Raw genomic sequence first — 24,182 nt, forward strand, 5'->3', positions numbered from 1 at the left:
CAGATCGGATAGGCTGTATGATTGTTTGGTCCAAACCACCAGACTTCATATCTACAAAACCAGCAGGCCAAAAAGGTGCCAACTTTACTTGTAAATAAATCAAATAACTATAAGCACGTGTGTGCAACCCAAATCTCAATGAACTGCATAAATATATTTGATCATTCAAAAAATAAGGTACACAAAATATATATGCACTCCACATGCACAGTATGTTTTTTGAAACCTCAAATTAACCGAAATCTCATGCAGCCATGCATGCATGCATGATTAATTAACTGTAGGTCAATTCAACAGAATAATCTTACTTATGGACAATTAACTGTAAATCAAAATCAAAGTAGAATTACCTCGTATCGCCCAAGAAGCAGTTATGCCATGACTCTTTTTTTGTCACACCGAGTCAAAACTGGATAAAACTAACAGATAAATTTAGACAAAAACTGGATAAAAGCAACAGCTAAATTTAGACAAAGAAGATACGGAGTAGTAATTATACCAAGTAGATAATTTTTCAGTTGACAGGTACATATATGAAGTATATAATTATTATTATTGCTGCCGTATTATTCGAGATAAATAAAATACAATTTGTAGTACAAAATTAAATGCATTGAAGCGAAGTCAAAATCAAACTAATCGATCATTAATTTAATTAAATTAAAAAACGGATGTAACTAATTCGCCAGCAAAAATACAAGCACGGAGCACCCACCACACCAGCAAGTGGGCCAACCAAAATCGCAGGAAAAAATATTACACAACAATTACTATACGCATAAAAACACGCAGCGCGAGCCAACCCACGCCCACCGACGCACGGGCCCCACGCGCCACAAACGCACGCGACCCGGACCCTCACTGCCAGGTGGGCCCCACTCTGCCCCTGCCCCACGTGTCCGTGGCCGAGCTCCCTGAGCCGTCCATCCGCGGGGGCAATTAATTAAACAAATTAAATTAAATTAGGAAAATCCAAATGCGGGTGAGATTACCACGGCTAATACGGATCGGGCGGGTAATTAATTGAATTAGCAATTAGCCTCGGATTAATTAAGGAGATAATCCCGCTTCGTCTCGGGCTAAGCCTTATCGCCCAAGCCCTCCTCTCCTCTCTATAAAGCGCGCCCCGCCTCCTCCTCCTGCTCTCCATCGCATCGATCTCGATTTCTTCTCGTTAGCTTGATTGGTTGCGTGTGTCGCCGGAGTTAGATCGGCAGCAATGGCGCCTCTCGGTGACGGAGCAGCGGTGGCCGCGGAGGCGACGCCCAACCTGGTGGTGTCGTTCGGGGAGATGCTGATCGACTTCGTCCCCGACGTGGCCGGCGTCTCGCTCGCCGAGTCCGGCGGCTTCGTCAAGGCCCCCGGCGGCGCCCCCGCCAACGTCGCCTGCGCCGTCTCCAAGCTCGGCGGCTCCTCCGCCTTCGTCGGCAAGGTAAACACTACCCAATCCCGTCGCCGTCGCCGTCTTGTGCCGAATAGTACATGGTAGTAGCAGCCTATGCGCAGATCTGATCTGCTCGCGGCCGCCGTGCTCGCCGCCGGCGGCTAGATCCGGCGGGTGTGGGGCGTGGCAAACTTAGATCCGGGAGGTTTCTGCGCGGATCTCGCTGGCGCGACGGATCGCGGGATCTGGGCCGTCGGATCGGGGACGGACGGCCGGGATGACGGCGTTGAATTTGCGAGCGCGGTTGGTCGCGACGCCTGCTTGTCTAGGAAAAGCAAGTCCTCGTGGGCTTCGTGCGAGTGAGCTATTTTGTCGCCACGTGACTCTCACTCTCGTGCTGTGATTCTTGTCTTTTTTGCCAAAATTTACCCTGTTGAATTTAATTGTTTGATTGATTGAATTGGAATATATTTGTATATTCTTGGTAAGGATAAATACGGAGTAGAAGTTAAATCATGTGATTTCATGTTTGTTATTTTTACTTTATTTATAAAATAAAATGTCTGGATTAGTTTGTAGTTTTTAGATACAATATTTTTACTCTTCTTTATTTTTGAAATTTATTTGCGATTAATATTTTTATTTTTAATAGATGATAAAATATAAATAATACTTTATGCGTGACTAATATTTTTAAATTTTTATAATCTTTTAAATAAGACGAGTGGTCAAAATATTGGACACAGAAATCAAACAGTACCGTTATTATGTTTCTTTCGGCCGATTTGGCCCTTGGGATCACGTGCAGGCAGGTGCAGATAATCCCCCACAGTGACACACCGTGGTTGAATTTTTTTTTTACTGTTTTTTAATTTATTTACACGCGAGGGAACCTGGCGATGTGGCTGCTACTGACATGTGGGCCCCATCATTGTCTACCGGCCCCAGCTGACTCGGATCTGACCGCGACGCGTCGGCTCGTACCCGTGTTGGGTGCGAGTGGGCCATGGGATACAATAACCCGATACAGTTATCTGCCACTGAATTCTCTCTGTTGCCACCGGAAATAGATTTTCTTTACTCCTTTTGTTCGAAAAAGGGTGGCATCTTTAGGTTCAAGACAACAGATTTGCAGTCGTGTGTCCTTTCCATAAATGCTATGATTAATCTGCAGATAAAGCTTCATTCTTTTTTTTGCTAATTGCATTAGCAATATTACTATCCTGGTTTCATTTGAAGAAAATTATGAGACTGTCATTATAATCTTATTAAATTAGATATATGTAATTTTGTTTCATGTATCATTACTTAAATATGTCTCACATGTCAGTGAGATACCAATGACAATCTCTTAACTTTGTAAAACAGTTTGATTTGCTGCATCTTAAGGGCCAAAAGTTGCATCTTTTATTAATTGCATCTCAAAAGAAAATATGAATGAGTGAATGAAATTTGGGGTGCAGTTTGGAGATGACGAGTTCGGGCACATGCTGGTGGAGATCCTGAAGAAGAACGGGGTGAACGCGGAGGGATGCCTGTTCGACCAGCACGCGCGCACGGCGCTGGCGTTCGTCACCCTCAAGAGCAACGGCGAGCGCGAGTTCATGTTCTACCGCAACCCCTCCGCCGACATGCTGCTCACGGAGGCGGAGCTCAACCTGGACCTCATCCGCCGCGCCAAGATCTTCCACTACGGCTCCATCAGCCTCATCACCGAGCCCTGCCGCTCCGCCCACGTCGCTGCCATGCGCGCCGCCAAGTCCGCCGGCATCCTCTGCTCCTACGACCCCAACGTCCGCCTCCCGCTCTGGCCGTCCGAGGACGCCGCCCGCGACGGCATCTTCAGCATCTGGAAGGAGGCCGACTTCATCAAGGTCAGCGACGACGAGGTCGCCTTCCTCACCAAGGGCGACGCCAACGACGAGAAGAACGTGCTCTCCCTCTGGTTCGACGGCCTCAAGCTCCTCATCGTCACCGACGGCGAGAAGGGCTGCAGGTACTTCACCAAGGACTTCAAGGGCTCCGTCCCCGGCTTCGCCGTCAACACCGTCGACACCACTGGCGCCGGCGACGCCTTCGTCGGCTCCCTCCTCGTCAACGTCGCCAAGGACGACTCCATCTTCCACGTAACTATCTTGATCCTTCCTTCACCTCCATTGTTATCATCAATCAATTCTTCTTAAAATTGACAATGTGTGTGATGATCAGAACGAGGAGAAGCTGAGGGAGGCGCTCAAGTTCTCCAACGCATGCGGCGCCATCTGCACCACCCAGAAGGGTGCCATCCCGGCGCTGCCCACCGTCGCCGCCGCGCAGGAGCTCATCAGCAAGGCCGGCAACTAGAGCTCTTTGTCGTCGTCGTCGCCGTCGTGTCGATCGCCGTCGGGGCCTCGAGATATTTAGGTGCAAAAATTTAATCTAGTTGCTGCTGCTTCGCCTTAGAGGGGAGGAGGCTTGTGTGCGTTTGTGTCTCGGTCTTTTGTGCTAAGTTAGGTTGCTTCAGCGTGAGAACTTTTGGCGTTTATTCTTATTAATAAGAGGCTGTTGGATTTGCGGTGGATGTTTTGGTCTGAATTTGTGTAATGGGGCACCTATTCGGCGAAATTTATCCCTCGGTTTATAAAAAATGAACGAAGTTGTTCAGAGGAAAACGTGTGTGCAATTACGAGATCAGTCTGGATGGACTTCTGTTTGCTGAGCTAATTTTCTACATTCCCCGTCCCAAAAAGGAAGCTATTCTCCATCCCAAAAAGGAAGCTATTCTGTTTGCTGTTGGGCCTCAATTCTGTATTTTACAAAAGAAATTTAACTATTGTGTTCTGTTCGTTTAACATCATAAGAGGTCTTAAATTTTGTCGAGCTCACTGGAGCAACAAGTACCGAAAGAAATTTAAATTTAACTTAGTGCATAATAAGAATACGCTTGAAAGAAATTTAACTATTGTGTTCTGTTTGTTCGTTCAACATCACAAGAATAAGGTTAAAATTTGTCGCAGAATAATTTGCTCACGGTCTTTTTACAAGTACATTAGCATCCGACAGACGTGGGCCGCACTCTTCAAGTGCCATTATCCTTAACACGGCAGATCATAAATTTCTAGCAAGTACAAAACAAGAGAAGCGAACACAATTTAGCTCAAAAGGAGCAGTGGAGCACAATTTTAAGATGAGGTAGAATCACATCGTCATCCAGCGAATTCCTTCACCTTACGCATAGAGTAATGACGTCTCAGTTATGTACACCATTTCCCTGCAAACTACAAGTTCCTCTCACAGCTCCCCTCCAAACTAGAAAAAAAAAGTATATGTTCCCTAAAAGTTTCCGGTGCTGATTATCCTTACGCAACTGGATGGAAAGATTACGATTTAAGGAGCCCAAAAGGTCACCGATTTTCCGTTCACTGAAGATAATGGATCCAGCTGAAAATAGTACCGCATGAAACCACCAAAAATTAAGAGAGTAAAGTATAGAAATCACGGAGTTTGATGGCAGCATTGAGATCCACACACCTGCCCACATTACAAGTAGCCATGAATTAACCCAGATCCAGAACAGTTAAAAAAACATCTGCATATTAGAAAGGTTGGCATAGAAATACGCATGAGATACACAGTACGTATTTGAAACATTTACACAGCATGATTCTGCAAGTTTGTTCTTCAGATTTCCGCCACCATCTTTTAGCTTCTGTTTATTTTATAAGACAAAATTAAAATTTTCAACCTTACATTTGGAATTGATTTTATGGTTTTTTCATCGTAGTTTATTTTTCAGCCTTAGCTTTTAGGTAACTAAGAACACGAATATAAAATTTTTATTCACAAATTATTTTTAGTTTGAAAATATGCTGTTTTTTCCCCTAAAAAAGCCAAGCAATCACCCCCTTCGAGTTGCTGCCGAGAAAAGGTACAGCAGCCAACAGGTGTTTCAAACAGGAAACATATGGTTTTGCAACCGCACTGTTCTCTGAGATTTGCCATTGTTTTAGACCAAAGACCACAATGAGTGGTGCTGCTTTAATAAGAAGCAAGGCAACAAGTGATCTGCTGTGGTTACCAGTTCTTTAGTGTTATCCACAGCAAAGAAAAGGTAAAGCAGGCATTTTAAAACAAGAAGTTCATATGGTTCTACAGTGTCCTGTTCCTAAGAAATTCAGAAAAAGAACTAGTGCATGTTCTTCTAATACAATATTTTTTCATGCCTGAAAGTTGATTTCTTAGTTTTATAATATGCATTTATGAACCTATGTTTTGGCATGTAATTTCACCCCTAAAACTTGTCACAATTGAAATAAAACTACTCAGTTCTTATGAGCATCTATCATAAGTAACATGACTAGCATTTTGCAAGACAATTCTCAGTTGTGAAAAGATGGACAGCACAATTCTCAGTTGGGAAAAGATGGACAGCAAGATCAAATATATGGAAGTTGAACTAGCCCATATACATGATTGCTCCTGAAGTCCCATTTTAACAACGTAATTTTTAATCATTTTTTGTTATTGAAAAAGGTGTGCTCTGTTACCCATCGACAGGGATAGACCACCCCAACATCACTATCACATAACTAGTACAAACAATAGCATATTGTTCAGTGTTTATATTTGTATATTACATATATACTGATCCATGGCAAGTTGAAGTAATAATAGTGCCACCATGGATAAGGTATGCTCAACCAAATGCAAAAGAACAACCTTTTAACTATCCTAAGCCATACGGTGCCATTCAACAAATAGTTATAAAATTTGCAGCTAATGTACAAAGAGGAAACAATTCGATAGTAGGTGTCAACAGGTAATGGGATTGACAAATGACAACTCATTTATTCACAAGAAAATGCAAATTGATTTTTACAATTGCAAGATAATAAACCTAGCAGATGATTGAGCATAATCTGTGAAGATACCAAACCTGGCTATCAGCATCGCTTCTTAAGTAAAAGATTTCTGAATTCCTCATTTGATTTTAACTCTTCTGCACCAACATCTGATTTATCATCCTTTTTGGTCCATCCAAGAGGTTTAACCACAGATCGTGGTGCAGCAAAGGTGTTCTTCCCTATGATTTTTGGCTCATCTTTGGGAATTTCCTTGTCTGACTTACTAGCAAATACTGCCTTTTCACCACGATCACCACTAGCAGTTAATCTATCTGGATAAAGGAATATAGTACAAAATTCAGATCTCTTAACATACACATAATGCCTATATCATCACTGAGACAGCAAAGATGACCTCAAAGGATTAACACGACCTCAATTTTAATCTAATCCAAATCTCAAAGGATCCCTACTGTAGAATAAACAGCACATCAGGACAGTCTTACAGGTCCAGTATATATTTTGAAAAAGGAGCTGGTCAGCTGATATGACAGGAGATTCAGGATATATGACTACACGAATGTAACACCCCAGACCATCTAAAGCTTAGTAGTAGTGTGATTTAGATCCATGTGGCTCAAAAGTAGTTGTGTAATGGTGGTTTAGTATCACATTAAAAGTTTAAGTGAGTGAAAGCTTGCTTATAAGCCTTGGTGCTCCAACCATGGTTTCTCAAGTTAAACCTTCTACAAGAAGCAATGACGAAGTTGTAAGCGACATACTATGTGAACGTGGGTCCGCTCAATGTGTAGAGCGGACTAATGCAGATTTTGGTGGGCCATGGTCTGCATCGGTGAGCTGATGAGGTGCCAGCCCTTAAGACGGTGAATGTAACATCCATGCCCCACTTTGAAGCCGGTAAGCTGCTGAGCCGTCAACCCTTAAAGGGAGTGAATGTAACACCCACGCCCCCCCCCCCCCTTAAAGTAGTAGTAGTGTGGTTTAGACCCATGTGGCCCAGAAGTGATTGTGTAATGTGGTTTAGTACCACATTGGATGTAACACCACAACCCATTTGAAGCTTATAGTAGTGTGGTTTAAGCCCATGTCAAATAGGAAGTTTAGGTGGGTGGTGGTTTAGTACCACATTGGAAGCTTAGGTGGGTGAGGACCTATAAGCCCTCCAACCATGAACTATGGTATTCCCAGGTTAACATTTTTACACGAAGCGAGGACAAAAGTGTAAACAGGATACCATGCGAACGTCGGCCCACTCAATGTGACGAGCTGACTAATGCGGACTTTGGAGGTGAGGTGTTTACAACGAGTTACTAATAGCTCCAAGTTGTGTCAATACCAGTCGTTTTTAGATACAGTACTATATTCCTACTTGGTTTGTGAAGTTATAACCTTTAGGCTGATGAAATTCAGTGGCTTCAAAAAATTGTAGTTCCTATATATTTGCAAATGACATAGCTGACTGAAATTTACTGACAGGTAATAGCCAAAGAAAATACCTTGGTCTTTGGAGAAAGATCCTGCCTCGCGGCTTTTCTTGCCCTTGCTTGGATCTGAACGAGCAACACTTACTTTCTTTCCAAGCAATTTATGTTTGTTTTTTCTAATTGCAGCCTCAAGATGTTCATTGTCTAAAAAATCCACATACGCTAATCCCTGCAAAAGAGAAAAAGAAAAACATTCAGGCAAAACAAATCAATACAAGACAACATGAAGTGTCATAATAATTCTCATAGAATTTGATGCTAAAATTTCTCCAGTTAAAAAAACCACAAGAGGTAAACATGAAAGCATTAGAATAATAACTTTAATGTTTCACTTTAATTTGTGAACGTGATAAGCAGGAAGGAATAATAATGCCAGAATGTGAAAGACTTGAATAGACTAATATTTCCTGAACTGATATGCAACTATTAGCCAACACAATATACCAATAGACACATGTGCTACTGGATCACCTAGTGTGAACACTCACCCTTGATTTTTTGGTGAATTTGTCCCTCAGCAACCTTATTGCTGTCACACCACCAACATCAGAAAAGAAGCGCCGGATATGCTCTTCATTTGCCTATAGAGAATTAACATGTCAGTTTATTGAACTTCAGGAGATACAACTTACATGAGAATCTAGGGCATGGAAAATGCCATACTGTCAAGTCTATGTTTGACACATAAGCAGTGCATTTGTCACTGTAGAAGTTTGGCTTTGATTCTTTTGAAGATGTATATTCTGTTCGGCTGCTGTCTGCCAGATTCATTTCCATAGATGCCTCAGTCTTCTCCCCTGAGACATCTCCAGCTTTTACATTATCAGTGCTACTTTGTTCCTTTGATCGTTGATCATCGGATGGCTCAGCACTTTTTGGTGGGTTGTCTTTCCTTTTCTTAGCAGGAGGCTCCTGTTTGGTGGGCATTTTACTTGGTTTTCTTTTCTGAGAGGAATCATTAGCTGTAGTTTCTTTGGGGACAGAGTAAGTGTCAACTTTAACCTCCTGCTGTGCCTTGAACATCATAAGCTCCTTCAAACGAGGGTCAGCCTGGTCAAAAGGAGGAAGATGATAAATTTAACTATAGTTTACATGATAACCTGCTGTAAGACCAAATTAAGTCTAACTTGTTTACAAAATACCCTATTGTACCACCAAATTAAAGTCAGTTAAACTATAGAAATGTTTACATATCAAATATAATACAAAATTCAATATCAAATACTCCATATCAACATCTGCTCATTGCACATGGTATTGAGTTGAACAAGTAACCGTAGATTGATACTAAAATTCCACACAAGAGACCAGTAATCTACAGAAACTCATCACATTCTCATAACCATTGATGGATAATCAAGCAAGTGTGCAAAACAGCATGTTACACAAGCAGCTAGTTTGCTATTTACAATAAAGTGCATAAAAAAAACTGGCCCGTGCATTTATCACCAATTGAAGGAGCACTCACTCACATGAGCAGGACACCATAATGTTAACGGAACATGCACAGCATCGAGCCAGTTCAAAATTTATTCTCACAAAATGAACAGTTTAATGGAGCAAATAAAATTGCTGTATTTTACAAATAATGCAATCAATTACTATCTTCCCATTTCTCCACATGCTAAAAACTCGCCAAAGAAAACATTCGCCAGAAGATAGGGCACAGCAACCTCAACTTTGTTAAGAAACAACAGACACTATGTGGCTCAAGTTCAGCAGAAGAAAATCAACAGAAAACTAAAAGTACAATAATATTAGATCAGGTGAAGACAAATATATGTTGTAATGCCCAACCAAATAATTCTGCATTCAAAAAGATATTGTTTGAAGTTAAAATAAAGGGATTTCTGCTAGAGATATGTTAGGGTAGGATTGATTTGTATGTTAGAGACATGTTAGGATAGGATGGAAAACATCTACTTCACCCCCTGAAGTATTGAAGTTGGTCTACTTAACCCCCTAAAGTATGAGAACAGGATATCCATCTACATGGCAAAATCACCTATAAAACCGCTTCAGGGGGTTATTTGATCCATTTTTCATACTTCAGGGGTAGAGTAACCAGTTTCATACTTTAGGGGGTTAAGTAGATCAACACCAATAGTTCAGGGAGCAAAGTAGACTTTTTCCAGAGATGATTAATTTGCATGGACTCCTCCCTTATCTCTGGATCCTTCCTTATCTCTAACAATTTCGTCACCACAGTAGCTAAGGTCACTTAAGTTGAGCTAAAGAAACTGACAGAGAGCAAAAGGTAAATGGACAGGTGAAACAAATGAGGGTATAGTTTAAAAGGCATTAAGTAGCATACCTTTTTTACAGCAAGGTCATAATCATCTAACGTTCCATGCTCCCTTTCAAATCTTATCCACGCATGGCATATGTCCTATTTAAGTTGCAGCACATAACAATATAAACCAAGTCATAATAATACATTTGATTTATCAACAAAACATATCAAAGATGGTGCAAATAGATGGAACGGAATCTAGCCTATCTATATCAAAGAAGGAAGTTTGGTGGAAAGAAGAACGGTAAATGCAAGTCAGGTTTCCGTCCAAAAATGTCAGTCTTATAGTTATGAAGTACTATAACCATAAATAAGTTTTACCTCCATTTCACATTATAAGATGTTCTAGTCTTCCCTAAATTCATATGGATACTAATGAATCTAGACACATATAGTAAACATATCCATTGATCTATGGATGAATCTAAGTAGGGCCAAAACATTTTATACTATGGGACGGAGGGGTTAGAACTATTAATCAGTAATAGTTAGGTTGAACAACCAAGGGAAAAAATTGATCAAGGATTAGGCAATGATGCTTGTGTTTGCTGGGCAATTCCAGTGACCAATACTCAATAAATAACAAGAGGAAAGATATCATGTGATACATGTCATGATGTCAATCATTGAAATTAATACAAAAAAAAATTCAATGTTCCTCGAACAATTTTGTTGTTGCTATTGCTGACCGTAATTTGTTTACCTAGTTGAGAATAGTCTGAATCGAAAAGCTAGGAGCCATTAATCACAATTTTTTTCTTGTTCAATTCTACTACATATAGGCATGTATTCCTGAATCCTGATGAAGAACATCTACTTTCAGAATATCCCACAAATTCTCCTACTTAATTGCAAAGAGCATACCTCTGATCCAGACCCAGCAAACCTTTTGGTATAACAGCGCTTGTAAAGTGACCTAGCCTCATGAATATGTCCAGTTTCTATCTCCATTGCAATGTAGTGTTGCCAGACTTCCAAAACAGAACCACTGGAATAGAAACAGATTTAACTTAAGTACTACATATGACAACAATGTATTAACTTGCACAAAACAAAAACTAAACCTTTTCTTGAGAGTATTTTCCCAAACACCACGAGCTGAAGCTAGATCATTTCCAAGAGTACACTCTAATTTGGCCCAGTATGCATGCAAGAGCAATAAGTCCTCTGTTCCCATTTGGGGTGAAAGAAACTCAGTAGCATCCTGATATTATATAACCATAGTCAATTCCAGTGACAAACAATTTAAAAATGCAAACATACAGTGAGTTAATACATAACATACCATGAATGTCTGCCTAATCAGTTGGAAATCCAATCCATCTGCTATCCTCCGTCTTAAACTATCAACTCGAGTAAGATAGATATCGAGGTACTGCAAAGGCGCAATCAACCCAATAAAGAGTAAAGAAGCACTGCCTTAGTAGAACGTTAACAGGTGATGGCCATGGGACAGAAAGAATTATTAAAACAAAGGTGCTAGTTATCCAGAAAATTGAAGTTGCTGAGCTTATTAAAACAATCGGAATTATTACAGTTAATATCGAGATTAGCACAGGTACTACTATGGTGCAAGTAAATAAGTTCACAACCAAAAGGAGAAAGGGGGATGAGGGCAGAGGGCTGTATCTATATCACCTCTTTTATGCTTGGAAAAGAACACTGGATAGCCTGCTCAAAGACCTACCAATGAGTACAAGAACATATATATCAGTGTCTCTCTGAGTACACATAATTAAGTAAACAGAACAACAAGAAGAAAGTACCAAATGATAATCTTTGTGAACTGCCCCAAAAAAACAGTAATGATGGCAATAAAAGAACAGCAGGTGGCGCCTTATAAATTTCTTGGCAAATTGACATAATGTTCTCACTAGTCAGAATACGCGCTGTTGACTAATTACACAGAAAAATTAAACTTCCCAGGATGCTCACAATTACTAGAGTGAAATCTCCTCTATTGGTAGAAAACTACAGCAAATATGTAGTGCTAGATCATACTGCAAAGTTTAACTTTAAGAGAACAAATACAGCACTGAAAAGACAAATACAATCCTACTTCCTTTTATAATTTTAATTGCAAAGAAAAAAACTACTTTGATGGACATAGACTTACAATAAGCTGAGCATTTGAATTGTAAGCACTAAAGAAGACTTTGCATACAACCATGATGCTTGAGTATCTAAAAAATAAACCCTAACTGCATAACCAAGGAACTTACATGCCGCAGTTCCTCTTCTGATGCACGAATGCGTTCCAAAGACAGCAAATAACGAACCCATAATTCACTGACCCAAGTACAGTTTCTTGTGGCTCTGTGGTAAACACTTTTGAGGACAGCAGGTACCTGCCAAAGAAATCAGAATTGAATAGTTATCCATTGCTATTTAGAATAAACATCATTTGATTGAATAAATTAACATATAGAAGTTTCTAAGAGGACCTTCAGGGTTTTGTCCAGGTAATTTGTGTATCCCATCCATAGATCACTCACAACAGGAAGCTCTGAAACAGCTCGTTCATACAAAACTTGAACACGAGCAGGGTCACCTGAAGACTCCTCAAATTTGATGTATTTCTATTTCATAAAAAAGAATCACAGTTAATTCACTAAGAACAATGAATTGGTAAAGAGGATCTGAATGGCCTGCATGGTTAAGATCAAAGCAATCTCATAAAAAAGGAGAAGAAAACAAAAACGATGTGAGGGCCAAAATGAAAATCAACAGGTGCAAAGGACCTAAGAAATTCCTATCATTTATAGAAAAAAAAAAGGGCCCATACAATTAGTGTCCAAATAATTGCCTTCTAGGGGCAAAAATATATTTAAGCATGCCACAGAAGATGGGAGGTGCCTTTTGCCTTTCTGCAGTGTGTTTTGTTGATCAGTGCAAATATGTGTATAACTGATCATTTGATCAGCATCCATTTTGCACCGTTTTTAGCTTAATTAATACTGTATTTATCTGTGCTTTTAAAATGCATGTTCAGTTGTCCATGTTTTATTAGGAACATTGTATCTTCAGGATTACTCTCTAGCACCCTCTGCTTTCTATGACAAGCAATTGCAGGGGATATGTCCCTTCTTGCTTGGAGAGAGAGGGAAAAAAAGAGCAGGCCAAAAATGAAAGACAGTGGAGCATAGTATTCTAAACTCAATAGACAGAATGAAACTACTATACTTTTCTAGAACATCTGATATTGAAAATCAATTTACATATCTTTACTACTGTAAAAGGGGAGTCGTCCTCCTTCTCACCCTCAGAAATAACAATCGCATGCGCCTGAAAAAAAAAAAAGAAAAATAATATCCATATAAGTATACAACTACCACGCCGTAACTTCCCACGTCATCATCGCACGGCGCACGAAAAAAACGATCGCACGCAGTGAAAAAACGAAACGACGCCGCTCCCCTCCTCCGCCGCTCACCCCCGCTGCCTACACCACCGTTGGTTTAATTTTTAACTATAGTAATGGTTAGAAAAAACTTAACTAATAAAAACAATGGGATGGATCGCCGACCAAATAGCGGCAACACCTGCTTCTTCATCCTCAACTTTTGCTTTGGAAAAACCTTGCATTTGCTTCTCTTGTACTCCCTCCGTTTCATAATGTAAGATGTTTGACTTTTTTACTTGAAATGTTTAACCATTTGTCTTATTCAAAAAATTATGGAAGTATCATTTATTTTGCTTGTGACTTACTTTATTATCAAAAGAACTTTAAGCACAACTTATCATTTTTATATTTGTACTAAATTTTTAAATAAAACGAATGGTCAAACATTACAACCAAAAAAGTTAAACATCTTACATTAGGAAACGGAGGTAGTAGTTTATTTCCTTTTATATTCCTAGGAAATGCTAACGATAACTAATTTCTTGTATATGTTGCATTAGATTTTATATGTTGTTATTCTATGTTACATGTTTTATGTATTATTTATAAAGCTTATTTATTATTGGTAAAGTAAAAATAAAATTTATGCTTTACGCTAACTATTTTCTTGTCAAATATAATTTCGTTGCAAAGCACGTGCATGTAACTAGTGATGCCAACAAAGCAAACAAAAATAATATATAGAGAAGAGTTCAAACAAAGAGAACGTGCAACAAAGATATAGCCTGTTCCCGAAAACTGATGGTGTTACACCAGAAACTGCTCGATAAACTGATCCAAAAACATTACAGATAAGAAGACAAGACTAACTGTCAAACAAAGAAATGAATGACAGATTTAAATAAGAATAAAGTAAAGTAAAGCACAGAAAGATAATAAGCAAAGTTTTATCTGTACCAGAAATTCCTGCAGTTTGTCACTATCAGACACATCCCCATTGATCAGTTGATCCTCATATTGTTTCCGCACATTGTACATCTCAATGGCCTTTTTGTAAGCTGATACAACATTTGAGGGAACACCATCAAAATCAGAACTTGGGTCATTAGCATTACCTTGCTCGGCTTCCCAGCTCTTATACTCAGCAAGTGTCGATTCCATGTCAGCCAAAGGAATGGATAACTGGCGATGAAAGAGAACACGTATCCGCTGTACTTGCTTTGCTTTTTCCTCCTCATCATCAATGATGGTGAGGATGGCCATCTCATATTCCCTATATGCTTCCCACAGCTTGCCGCCCTCAGTCACATGCAGGCCCCCTGCAGTGATAGCATGTTCGAACAAATTCCTCATTTTTGTGAGTCCAGATGGTGAACATTGGGACACTGATTTATCATTCTCTTCAACAAAGTCAAGGTAATCACGCCATAACCGAACAGACTGCAATGTCAAGATCACAGAAATAAGTTGCCACTCCATGCAGTTGACAATTCAACCAATATTGCGCAAAGAACTACTTAACATACCAAATATTCCTGCACCCCACGTTCATAGAGCTTTTCAATATTTTCAAAAGATTCAAGCCTGTAATAACAGAGACATGAACCAAAACAAACGTTTATGAGCCTTCCTTTTTCAAAAAAATTATGTAGATACTCCATCTATTTCATAATGTAAGATGTTTGACTTTTTTTTGTTGTAATGTTTGATCATTTGTCTTATTCAAAAAATTATGGAAATATCATTTATTTTGCTTGTGACTTACTTTATTATCAAAATAACTTTAAGCATAACTTGTTATTTTTTATATTTATACTAAATTTTTGAATAAGACGAATGGTCAAACTTTGCAACCAAAAAAGTCAAACATCTTACGTTACGTTACGGAGATAGTGGTAGTTATTAAAGACAGCATAAACACTTCAGGAAGGCGCTAAAACAGAAAATAAACACACCTCAATGAGGACTCATCTTTGGTCCATTCCTGCCACATCTTAGGCGTAAGTGGGAAACACTTGTTCATCTCTTCCCTTGCTGCACGAAGCTTCTCGATGTTGCCTGACTTCCTCAAACAACGTATATACTGCAAAACCAACAGCAGATTACTCGTCAACACTAAGCTATCCATACAGGAAGATTATCAAACCACAGCCTAAACTTCGAAGCTTACAGATTGCACTTAAAGGGGCTCAGCCTCACAACAATCGTAGAAAGGCTAAAATGACTGATAGAAAAAAAAATTGAAATATAGTGTGCATACAACACCGCATAGAACGAACCAATTAGGGCATCACAAAACCCCCCCACTCAAACCCCTAGCGAGTGAGTGAGCGAGCATGGCGGCGCGCGGCGCGAGAGGGGGAGTGAGTGGTGAGATGAGATGGGACGGATACCTGCACGTGTGAGTCGTAGTCGAGAGGCTGCCCCTGGAGGATGCGCTCCATGGCCTGGATGCGGAGCTCGTCCAACATGACCCCGCCCTCCCGCCCGTCGTCGTCGGAGTCCGACGAGTCCAAATCGGGGTCCGAGGGCGGGGCAGCGGGAGCCTGCGTGGGCTTCTCGCCGTCTCCGTCGCCACCGGCGACTGCGGCCGCCGCCTCCGCCTCCGGCAGGTCCTCCTCCATCGGCGTCGCCATGGGGGAGAGAGAGAGAGAGGGAGGGTGTGTGTGTTGAAGCGAACAGAAGGGCTTTGGGCTCGATGCGAAATGGGCCGCCCTTTTTACCTTTTTTTTCCCTCTAGTAAATGTTTTTTTTTTCACAAAAGCACATATGGATTGATGAATTTATGCAGGGCGAAATGATGAAATATACTCCGTCCGTTTTTCGAGGTTGACTAAATTTATAGAAAAATATAATAATAGTTTTAATACATATAAATGTAGTTATCGGTGGATTTTAATGAAACTTTTAGTGTAGTATATTGTTTTAATGAGATAATCAAATCAACACGTGGAAAGGGGTATTATGTTGGATTTTTAATTCGTTTAAAAACAAAACTTTGAGCCTTTTTCTAGTTTTCAAAAAATCCGATTGTTATGGTGGATTTTTACAAGATTTTCACTGAAACAGTCTTTTTATTTCAAAAATTTCTGAGAAATTCCTTCAAAACAAATAGGAGAGAGTTCCCAACTAACAAGTTGGTGTTTGAGAAATCTAAGACCGAATGTCGAAGAGTTGATTTCTACAAAGTAAAAGGTCTTAATTTATTTTTACTAGTTAAAAGCGGAGAGAAGTTGTATGTACTCCTAATCACCCTAAAAACCACCGCTTAAAAAAAATTCAAGTGGTTTGTTTTCTTTTATCTATTTGGCAATCTATTTGGCATGTGCATTACTAGTTGTTACAATCAAATAATGGACTTTTATATAATATTCTCACACGAAAACATACCGTTTATGATTTTAGAAAAAAATAACTAATGAGAACCCAAAATCTATAATTCGATGCAAATGTCCCCCAAGTGATTAGGGGTTGTTTAGGGAGCTTCTAGAAATTATATACTTCATCTGTTTCATAATGTTTCATAATGTAAGATGTTTTTTCTTACGAAGTTCGACAATTTGTCTTATTCAAAAAATTATGAAAAAAATATTTATTTTTCTTATGACTTACTTTATTATCAAAAGAACTTTAAACACCACTTTTTATTTTTTATATTTGTACTAAATTTGTGAATAAGACGAATGGTCAAATGTTACAACCAAAAAACCAAACATCTTACATTATAAACTTATAAACGGAGCTAGTATTTTCCTAGCATCTCTTCATATTCTCACTCGGATTCTAAGAAACCATAGTCGTCAAATTCAAAAAATGAACTAAAAGCAATAATATATAATGTATAACAAGTCCTGAGAAAGAGTCAAGTCAAATCCAGGGGTGTATACGCAAACTTTTCCCATTCTTCCAAAATTTCCCATCTCCAAGCTTCCACAAGGGAGGAAGGAACAGCCAAAACTCGGAGCGCACGCCACCACCGTCTTCTACACCCCGATTCGCGGCGGCCCGCCCCCTCCCCCGCCGCCCTTCCCCTGCCTCGGCCTCCCGGAGATGTCGCCGGCGGCGGCGTCGAAGCGGCAGGCGGAGCTGCTCAAGCAGGAGGGCAACGCCTTCTTCAAGAAGGACCGCATCAGCGCCGCCATCGACGCCTACACCGGGGTAAGGGAAGCCTACGCACCAAAAAACCCTTCTTTCGTTCGTCCTGTGCGTGCTTCTGGAACCAACATTTGGACTCCGCATCGAAGGCGTTGCCATGGTTTGTTTTTTTTTTTGTTTTCAAGTTGAGCATGTGCATGGTCAAAACATGTCAGTTTCATTCTGAATTATCCTAAATGCTTCCGTTAGCTGGGTAATTTTCATCAGTTTGGTGCTGTGACTGGTTCTCATAACAAGCAAGGCTATGTCATTAACTGCTAATATGTGCTTTGGTTGTGGGCAGTCGAATGCTGCTTACACATATTCCTGCCCTGCCTGCCTTTTAGTTAGTTAAAAATTATTGCTCTGTGCAATGCCATCGCACTGATCAACGAGGAGAAGATTTTTTTTATGATGAGCGGTTTTCTTTTCTTTTTGTTACTTTAGGCAATGTTGATTCACTGCTAATTGCTTGTTGGGAGAGTGGAGGGATTGTGGGAGATAGGGTGAATATATCTGTGCTGTGTACCATTTTGTAGCAATATAAGTTCAGAGTCCAGACTTCAGAGTGTAGAAATTAGAAAATTCATCTGCCTCTTGCTGTCGTTCAAAGAAGACTACAATTCAGTTCTACATTCCTGGTTATCCTCTCTTATTTTGTGGCTTTGCCTCTTTTTCACCTTGTTGGTGATGGTGGCAAGAACAAAGTATCAGCTGACACTGACTAGTCAATCATAATTACATGAAAGCCTCCCAACTTGTTTTTTCTTTTTGGGGTAGAAACCCTGCAGACTTGACACCTTTCTTGCTAATTGCAATTTCAATTTTGGTTAACAGGCCATAACTCTCTGCCCAAATGTTGCGGTATATTGGACCAACCGAGCACTTTGCTATAAGAGGCGGAAGTATGTATAATTGTTATTTCCCTTTGTTTGTTGCACATCATGATTCATGAACAACTTATTCATATTCATATTGCTTACATCACTTTGTTGGTATATAATTTCGCAGTGAGTGGCTTAAGGTTGAAGAAAACTGTCGAATGGCTATTCGACTTGACAGCCATTCTGTTAAGGTTGGTGTATTTACCTACCTTAACAATAATTGTCTTGATGTTTTTTGTTGCAAACTATATCCTGGTTAACGAGTAATGTGTTTTTCTTTAAGGACATAATTTTCTTTTAGAGCAAATGAATTCCATTTTCTGTCACAGTTACGTCTTGACCAAAGATGTCACGAATTTTTTATTTCCTGTCTGAGAAACTGTCCTGTAGGATGTAGCATTCATCTACTACCCATTAATTTATTTAGTATCCATTTGTTACTGCCTTGCCTTTTAAAGATATTTTAATTTCTTTTTTTTATATAAACACACCTAATAGATTCCAATCTAGAGCCAAAACAAAATTACCTTACTCCCTCCGTTTCACAATTTTTGTTGATAGCATGCTTCAAGCACAGAATAAGGAAGCACAAAACAAGATGCTACCGTAGACGGATTACGCCTCTTCATGTGCTGAAGTGTATAAGCAATGGTTTTGGTCTTGTTGAGGTTTCTGGGTTTTGTTTTTATAGTTTAGTTTAGTCCTGAGGATGCGTGTATGGCCATGCTCTTCTTCTGGGTTATGTTTCTTTATTTCTAAAGTATGGTCTGTGGTTTGTCTTTCTGAGCTTCATAGTCTGTAAACATTACTTTTTGGCTTTGTTTTCAGTGAAAGAGGGCCTGGAGAACTTTGCCCTTTGAATCTAAAAAAAAGTTAGTGCAATAGCATCTCTTTCAAAGCATTTAATTAGGAGTAGAGTGGAAATTTTTGCAATATTTATGTCTTGATCTCATCAATGGACACATACTGTAGTCTCTGAAAGAGAGTACTAGAGATGGGAATGTTTTCATTTCTGACTAGATTTTGGAGTTAAGCACAGCTACAGCAAACTGGACATTAATCATATTAACTAGAAAATGTTGCCTTCTGTCGACTGCTTTGTTTGAATGTTACGCTCATGCTCCTTTTCTCATGTAGGAAGGTTTTCTTGTTTTATATTATCTGTAATTTTGTACGTTAAACTACTAGGGAAGAATAGGTCAACAACTCCAATCATTACAAATTGACCTTTGGAAGCAGTGATCTTGTTAGCACTTGAACATGAAGTGCATTTATGCTCATTCTAACTCAATTATTAGCTCATCTTTTTTTGCTCGCTTTTCAGTTTTCACAAACCTTACTAGCAACCAACATGGCAGAAAGTCCTTTGATATTGGTCATATTTTTAAAGCTTGGGCAAATGAGGGCAACAACTCGAACTATAACAAAATGCCTAGGACTAGGAGTCAATGCGACTTTCATCGGCACTTCAATTTGAAATATAAATTTACCATGAGTTTATAAGGCAACCTACTATGATTTACTAATCTTGTGTTCACTAAACACATTGTTGGTAAAAAAACTTTACTAATCTTGTGTTCACTACGGTATGCTTCAAACACATTTGTGGTAAGAAAAGTTAATAATGAAAGTACACTGATATTATGTTCACTAAGGTATGCTTCAAACATATTTGTGGTAAAAAAAAGTTAAAGTACGTTTCCATTTCAGGATGCTTCAATCTCCTTAAGGGAGAAAGTATGGCATTTTTGTTATAATTAGAATGCAATTCTGTGGAGTCAGGTGGAATAACTTCACTCTCCAACACTCAACATCTGTTCTTTGCTTCCTTTGATCTATACTAACTCGCTTTTGGTATAGCCGTTTGAAATAGGCTTGAACTCCCGTCAAACTTGAGATTCTTCTGCAGGCAACATAGTGCCTAGTTGAGCTAAACACCATCTTGATCTTATTCATGTTACTATCTCTAGTTTCCTCTGTGATGACTATAACTCAGAGAAGGAAGGAACATACTGTAGCAAAAGCCGAAGAAGATGCGAGGTCACCCTACTGACTTGTTAGTTGTGTTGCAGGCACATTACATGCTCGGGCTTGCACTTCTCAACAGGGACGAATTGACTGAGGGAATAAAAGAACTAGAGAAGGTCCCTGTCTCTCTCACTCAGTCACACGTCCACATGTATTCGCATATTAGGTTTAACAAGATATCATGGTTTTTTGCCTTAAGCCTTTTATTTCTCCTTGCTGCCATGAATGTTATGCTTCTATGAGTAGCACAGTTGCGATGTTGATTTTGAGCACTAAATTGAAACTCTGGTCTTAATATGCATTAAGAATAGTTGATTTGGCAAGTTATACGATGCCAATGGAAACAGGCATACAATTACATACCGGTTCTACCGGTTTTCTTTTCATGCCCTTTCTTCTTGATGGTGCTATTGCCTATTTTTAGCTACAACTCATATTCTGCTTATGCTGTTGTACTGATGAATCAATCTTTACTCAGTCTTTAGAGCTTGGAAGGGGTGCACATCCTGCAAGTTACATGGTTGAAGAGATCTGGCAGGAGCTTTCTAAAGCTAAATACATAGAATGGGAAAGCTTATCAAGAGAACGAGTCTGTCAATTGCATATGCTGAAGTTTGTGAAAACCTTTTTCCATACATTACCTGACCACCATCACAAAGATATAATGCGCTTACTAATATGGCATTTTCCCTTTTCAGGGAAGCATGTAAACAAGCTCTTAGGAACTATAACAGCCTTGACAATCCAGCTGCATATGCCCCTGAAGAACAATTAAATGAGCTCGAGGAGGTTTTTCAGAAAGCCGCGAAGTCTGATATTCCAGCAGAGGTACTACCTACCTTTGACAGTGTTGCTTACTTTCGTGCCCTGACTGGCGTAATCTGAAAAAGTGAACTATTTTATATGCAGGTTCCTGACCATCTCTGCTGCAAAATTACACTTGATATTTTCCGAGACCCGGTGATTACGCCAAGTGGAATCACGTATGAGAGGGCTGTGCTTCTTGACCATCTTCATAGGGTAACTGGCAGAAGCATATAAAAATTGCCTCTGAATGTACTTGAGTTTTGCATACCAAACTTATGGTGAGCCTTCAAACTCGTAGGTGGGGAAGTTCGACCCTGTGACCCGTGAAGCACTTGAACCGCATCAACTAATTCCTAACCTTGCCATCAAGGAAGCTGTCCATGCGTTTTTGAGTGAACATGGTTGGGCTTACAGGATGAGATGATGGCTTTGAATTACAGATGTACACCTGGGATTTGCAGGCAAGATTTGCAATACATATTTTGGTTAGTCAACTTAAATGTGCCATTTTTTTTACACTTTTATTGGTGGAAAAGGGTTTACCTGGGATGGCTGTGTACAGATTCCCCTTCTCTAGCTCTCTCTCCTCTGTACTATGTGCATATTATGGTTGGTATATTATTATCAACAGTGAAAGAAAATTAAAGTTAACTGTCATGGTATTTCTGTTGTACTCGACACAAAAGTAAGTTACCCATCTGTTTCATAATTTAATACTTTTTAGTCTTACCTAGATTTATATGGATGTTAATGCATCTAAACATTATACAAATTGGATATATAGATGAAACTAGCCATGGCTTAAAAAGTCTTACAATATGAAATATGAAAGAAAACTAGATATTGTTTATCTAAAAACTAGAACTGGTCACCTGGAAAAAATTAAGTACGCATATCTTTTCTTTTCCCTCTTGGATATCGTTTATTTGTTTTAAACACAACTCTTCTATAATCTTCCCGGGTATCAGTTTTTTAAATACTGAGATGAACATTATGGACTTAAGTTAAATATTACTACTACACAGTCTTCTTCAAATAAAACATTTCATAAGAGTCTTCTTGTAGTGGTGATGCTAAATAATACCAAACTTGATCAATTCTGTCACAAGATTACTAGTTTTATAAAGTGCATATAAATCAATCCAACCCTAGCCTTGTCCTCGGTCATGTCATTGGCTTCTCGAGCAGCGCAGAGACCAGCTTCTTGCCGGTGTTCCATCGCACCCTCCTGAATCCGACCCTGTCAGTCGTTGCGCTCAGCTGCTCGCCGGAGAAGACGAAGTGGTCTAGCCAGAGCAAGCCTCCCGGCCTCATCACCCGGTAGATGTCGAACACCGCGAACTCGAGCGACACGTCGGTGACCGGCGGCGGCCGGCTGCCTAGCTCCGGTGTCCAGTGCACGATGTCGAGCGTGCCGTCGAAGAACGGCAGCCGGTGCGCCGGGCTGACGTGCACCGGCACGAGCCCTCGCGACGCGATCAGGCTGCCGGACGGCCCGCCGGAGTTCATGGACGTGGTGGTCACCACGGTCACCCCGCGCTCGCGCATCCGCGCCGCGAACGTGCCGGACACGCCGCCGATGTCGAGCCCGATGCGCACCGTGCCGTTCGGCCTCGCCGCGAGCACGCCGTCGATGGAGTAGGTGAGCGCGCCGTCGTCGCGCATCCACCGGCCCTTCTCCCGGCCGCGCAGGTCGAACTCGCCGCCGCCGTGCGCCAGGCACGAGTAGTTCTTGCACCGGTACGCGTCCCACACGACGGTGGTGTCCGGCGGGATGGTCCAGAGGCTCTTCGGCAACGGCGCCGGCTGCACGTACCTCGCCGGCGACGGCGGTCGGCACCGTCTCCGCGGCAGCGGGTCGCAGCCATTGCGCATGAGCTGGTGCGCGAGCGCCTCGTCGGAGGGGCATTCGCCGCCGGGCTTGTATTCCATGTACCGTTCCAGGTCGTCCTGGAAGCGGCTGCACGCGTGCCCCACAGCCGGGAGCGCGTCGCCGGTGACGCTCCGGTGCGATCCGACGGCGAGCTTGAGCTCCCCGGAGAGCTCGCGAGCCCACCACGCGCCCCTCTGCTCGGCCGGGGCAGCGCCGTCCCGCGCCGCCATGCCGGCGAGGAGCGTCTCGAGGAGCGAGCTGGCGGTGCCAAGGCGCGCGTGGAGGTCGGCGAGCTGGGCGTGGGTGGCGGCGAGCGCGGACTGCGTGGCGTTGAGGTCGTCGAGGAGCGCGGCGGAGTCGTCCCACGCCCAGAGGCGCACGCTGTCGGGCTTGTAGCGGCGGAGGAGGAAGGCGCCGGCGCCGGAGGAGAGGAGGACGGAGACGGAGTTGGTGATGACGAAGAGGAGCATCGTCAGCATGGTCGCGCTGCACCTGCACCGCCGGCTCTTCGTCCCCGGCTTCTTGCTCTTGCCGTCGCAGTACTGATCCATGGCCGGCGATCTCGGGTGCAGCTAGCTAGGAAGCAATTAGCTCCGACGAGCAGACGACGCATTCATTCATGGAGTGGGTTGCGTGGGACGTGGAAAGGAGGAGAAGCTCCGAGATCCAGCAATGGCGGGGACTGCACGTTGGCGTTGCTTGGATGCAACTCGACGTGTACTGGGCCAGAGGAGATGAACTTGGAGGCCCACAAAAGCTGAAGGCCCAAAACGCACAGGCCCATAGAATTCAAAGCCCAGGAATCTGAGGAGAAGCCCATGAATGTGGGCTGGGCCGGCATGTATGCATTTGGTGCGAGCGGTGGAGCAGCTGCGGGCGCCGCCGCCGGCCGGTGAGATTCATGCCGGCGTACGATTACGAATGTATGCCTTCGGTCACCGCCGGCGAAGTTAGGTGAAATCGACGCTGTTTTTTACGTCATCTAAATAACTATTTAAAAATTCGTAAGACATATTAATATACAATATATTACTACGCGCACAAAGCGATACACGTTACGTAAATATGACTATAAATATACGTATACTAATTACTACAATTTAATTTA

The 24,182-nt window shown here is 41.3% G+C and overlaps 4 protein-coding genes across 5 annotated transcripts; 2 read left to right on the forward strand and 2 right to left on the reverse strand.

Moving 5' to 3' along the window:
• Positions 1 to 1,136: 1,136 nt before the first annotated feature.
• On the forward strand, positions 1,137 to 4,035 carry LOC102717270 (fructokinase-2). Its single transcript, XM_006658993.3, has 3 exons — positions 1,137 to 1,432; positions 2,848 to 3,510; positions 3,593 to 4,035. Exons 1-3 carry the CDS (start codon positions 1,220 to 1,222, stop codon positions 3,725 to 3,727), a joined length of 1,011 nt encoding a protein of 336 aa, XP_006659056.1. The 5' UTR covers positions 1,137 to 1,219; the 3' UTR covers positions 3,728 to 4,035.
• A 479-nt stretch (positions 4,036 to 4,514) lies between these two features.
• Positions 4,515 to 16,022, reverse strand: LOC102717544 (squamous cell carcinoma antigen recognized by T-cells 3). Of its 2 annotated transcripts, none has more exons than XM_006658994.2 (16): positions 15,742 to 16,022; positions 15,304 to 15,431; positions 14,875 to 14,932; positions 14,306 to 14,788; positions 12,450 to 12,584; positions 12,228 to 12,353; positions 11,644 to 11,688; positions 11,291 to 11,380; positions 11,070 to 11,209; positions 10,870 to 10,993; positions 10,027 to 10,101; positions 8,376 to 8,762; positions 8,201 to 8,293; positions 7,725 to 7,881; positions 6,300 to 6,539; positions 4,515 to 4,894 (listed from the first exon to the last, which is right to left on the reverse strand). In XM_006658994.2, the coding sequence occupies exons 1-15, from the start codon at positions 15,982 to 15,984 to the stop codon at positions 6,307 to 6,309; spliced, it is 2,517 nt and encodes an 838-aa protein (XP_006659057.1). In that variant the 5' UTR covers positions 15,985 to 16,022; the 3' UTR covers positions 4,515 to 4,894; positions 6,300 to 6,306. The 2 variants fall into 2 exon arrangements, with proteins under 2 accessions (XP_006659057.1, XP_006659058.1); XM_006658995.2 differs by having other exon boundaries at positions 4,515 to 4,804; positions 15,742 to 15,984.
• Positions 16,023 to 17,268: 1,246 nt separating this feature from the next.
• Positions 17,269 to 21,892, forward strand: LOC102717087 (E3 ubiquitin-protein ligase CHIP). The gene is made up of 8 exons (XM_006659695.3): positions 17,269 to 17,506; positions 18,320 to 18,387; positions 18,494 to 18,557; positions 20,439 to 20,510; positions 20,873 to 21,006; positions 21,093 to 21,222; positions 21,304 to 21,414; positions 21,500 to 21,892. Exons 1-8 carry the CDS (start codon positions 17,399 to 17,401, stop codon positions 21,623 to 21,625), a joined length of 813 nt encoding a protein of 270 aa, XP_006659758.2. The 5' UTR covers positions 17,269 to 17,398; the 3' UTR covers positions 21,626 to 21,892.
• Positions 21,893 to 22,186: 294 nt separating this feature from the next.
• LOC102717363 (probable methyltransferase At1g29790) lies at positions 22,187 to 23,625 on the reverse strand. Its single transcript, XM_006659696.3, has one exon. The coding sequence runs from the start codon at positions 23,623 to 23,625 to the stop codon at positions 22,366 to 22,368; it is 1,260 nt and encodes a 419-aa protein (XP_006659759.2). The 3' UTR covers positions 22,187 to 22,365.
• Between the last annotated feature and the right edge of the window lie 557 nt (positions 23,626 to 24,182).

Source organism: Oryza brachyantha, chromosome 8 (genome assembly GCF_000231095.2).
Source record: "Oryza brachyantha chromosome 8, ObraRS2, whole genome shotgun sequence".
NCBI classification, from domain to species: Eukaryota; Viridiplantae; Streptophyta; class Magnoliopsida; order Poales; family Poaceae; genus Oryza; species Oryza brachyantha.